Raw genomic sequence first — 2,961 nt, 5'->3', positions numbered from 1 at the left:
AGAAACCATTTGAATGTCCTGACTGTGGGAAATCTTTCTGTCGGAAGGCATATCTTACACAACATCAGAAAACCCACGTAAAGGATAAGCCCTACAAATGTAATGCATGCGGGAAAAGTTTCTACCACAAGTCAGTACTTACCAGGCATCAGAAAATTCATACAGAGTTAAAACCTTATGAATGTTGCGAATGTGGGAAAACGTGTTTGAAGTCTGACCACACGGTGCATCAGAGAAACACAGGGGAGAAACCCTTTGTGTGTCCTGAATGTGGGAAATCCTTCAGCCGTAAATCTACCCTCTCTCAACATCACAGGACACATACTGGGGAGAAACCGTTCGAGTGTCATGAATGTGGAAAAATCTTCTATAATAAATCGTCCCTACATAAACATACTAGGATACACACAGGGGAGAAACCCTACGGATGTAATGAATGTGGGAAAACTTTCTGCCAGAAGTCTCAGCTCACTTATCACCAGAGAATCCACATAGGTGACAAACCTTATGAGTGTAACCAATGTGGAAAGGCTTTCTGTTATAAGTCAGCTCTAATTGTGCACCAGAGAACTCATACAAAAGAAAAGCCCTATAAATGTAATGAATGTGGGAAGTCTTTCTGTGTCAAGTCAGGACTTACTTTACATCAGAGAAAACACACAGGGGAGAAACCCTACGAATGTAATGAATGTGGAAAATCTTTTGTCCAGAAGTCTAGGCTCACTCAGCATGAGAGAATGCACATAGGAGAGCAACCCTATGAATGTAATGAATGTCGAAGGGCTTTCTGTGATAAATCAGCTCTAAGTGTGCACCAGAGAACTCATACAGAAGAAAAACCCTATAAATGTAATGAATGTGGGAAATCTTTCTATTTGAAGTCAGGACTTCTTATACATCAGAGAAAACACACAGGGGAAAAACCCTACAAATGTAACCAATGTGGGAAATCCTTCATTCATAGATCTTCTCTCACAGTGCATTATAGGGTTCACACAGGGGAGAAATCTTGTCAGTGTAATGAATGTGGGAAAATTTTTTACCGTAAATCAAACCTTGTTAACCATCAGAGGTCACACACAGGTGAGAAGCCCTATGAATGTAACACATGTGGAAAACCCTTCTCTCAGAAGTCAAACCTCATTGTACATCAGAGAACACACACGCAAGAAAAACCTTAGGATTGCAGTGGGTCTTAGGAATGTTGAGGTGTGGTTCAGCAGTCGCTCCGCTTCAGAGAACTCACGTTGTAGAGGAAGCAATGTTGATGTTCTGAATGTTGAATAACTTTCGTCCACAAACTGGCCTTATTTTACCCCGAAGTAGACTGCAACACATAAAGGACAGTCTTGTTAAGGAACATTCCTTTGAATGTCCCTAGCAAATGCGGGTATAGAACCTTGAAGATGTTTTGATTTTATAAGATATGTTTTTAGCTAAAATACAAAGTAGGTTATGTTAATTTCTATTAAGGAGAAATCTTTCAATTTGAGACAAAGAGCTTGAAGATTGTCTTTAGAGGTAATATAATATTAGAAGTTGTGTTTTGGTTTTGATGCCTTATTACTTTAGGCAACATAAGAAGTTGTAATTTTTAGAGGAATATTGTGCAGTGTACAACAAAAAAATGTAAAATGAAACAATAAACTGAAAACAAGTAATTAGTAGTATGTATTAGTAGTAATACGTAACATGCTCACGTGCCCTTCCCTGAGGTTTAGCTAAAGATATCTTACATGACTGTGGTATATTCTAGAGCAGAAATATGGATGATACCATAATACTCACTTACATTCACATGTCAGTAGTTTTTATATGCACTGTGTGTATGTGAAGTTTTATGAAATGTTCTTGCTTATAGTTTAAGTATCGGTTAACACCGGTTACAAAATCAAAAGGGAATCTGTAATCTGTCCTAATTGTATTGGGATTACAAAGCAATCAGCATTTCACCACAAGTTCTGATGTGTTAATAACCGTATCATTTCGGCGACCTTAATCTTGGCAGTTCATGTGAATATGAAGCTTATAAAAAGGAGAGATAAATTTAATAATTACGGCAACCCTGTTAAATGATTCTGTGAAGTATCCCTTAAGTTTACAGGACTCCTGTATCTTCAAATGCTACCTTCTGTAACCTGTGTGTTTCATATTCCTAGTGGAAGTTGATATAATTGGGAATTGAATATAGACACTTCTAGTTCAGCAGTTGTTTCAATATCAGGCACACTCCCATGTATGTAGCAACCTGGAGGAATGTCTTGAAAGGAAGCCCAGAAAGCTAATAGGTAACCATTTAAAATATATAAATCGAAATAACAAAATGGTAAGTGTGTTCTGTGCAGAGGGATATCTAGTCTGTAATCTCATTTTCCCCTTTCAAGCCATGGGGTTCCTGAGTATACATATGTGAATCCTCCAGCCCTCAGCCTCAGTTGTAAAAACCCCTGGAAGTAACTGCCCTCCAAGGCAAAGTTCAAAATAGAAGCCACAGACAGACTATATGACACTTAGGGTCGTAAACTAGGCTGTAAATTCAGGGGTCCAGTGTGTCCAGAAACAGATCTGGGCCCTTGGAGATTTTTGATTTTATGAGAGGGTAGGTTGAGACTGGAGCAAAGCCAGAGGAAGCTCAGAGTGAGGCTTTTATGGACCGACAGAGGGTAAAGATGATATAATACATTTCAAGCTCCGATTTAAAAATCAGGTTACACACACTAATTATCTTAAATTGCACAGGTAGTCTAAGCTTTCATCTTCGGAAACTAGAAAAAGAAGAGTTAACTAAATCCAAAATGAGCAAAACAAATACTAAGAATTAGAGCAGAAATCAGTGAGATGTTTGAAAAGAGAACCAATAAACCAAAAGGTAGTTATTTGAAAAGGTCAGTAAAACTGATAAACCTTCAGGTAGGTTAACTAAGAAAAAGAGTAGATACAAGTCGCCAATATGAGAAGTGA

General features: G+C 38.1%; 1 protein-coding gene across 1 annotated transcript; it reads left to right on the top strand.

Moving 5' to 3' along the window:
• Nucleotides 1–5: 5 nt before the first annotated feature.
• LOC121026408 (zinc finger protein 33B-like) lies at nucleotides 6–1,661 on the top strand (the record flags this gene model as incomplete). Its single annotated transcript, XM_040469269.1, has 1 exon — nucleotides 6–1,661. A coding segment is annotated over one exon (1,176 nt), but the record flags the coding sequence as incomplete, so codon positions are not given.
• Nucleotides 1,662–2,961: the final 1,300 nt, after the last annotated feature.

Source organism: Herpailurus yagouaroundi, unplaced genomic scaffold (genome assembly GCF_014898765.1).
Source record: "Herpailurus yagouaroundi ecotype Mexico unplaced genomic scaffold, PumYag 95775, whole genome shotgun sequence".
Taxonomy (NCBI): domain Eukaryota; kingdom Metazoa; phylum Chordata; class Mammalia; order Carnivora; family Felidae; genus Herpailurus; species Herpailurus yagouaroundi.
The sequence above is the reverse complement of the archived record's forward strand: the minus strand, read 5'-3'. Positions and strand labels throughout refer to the sequence as shown.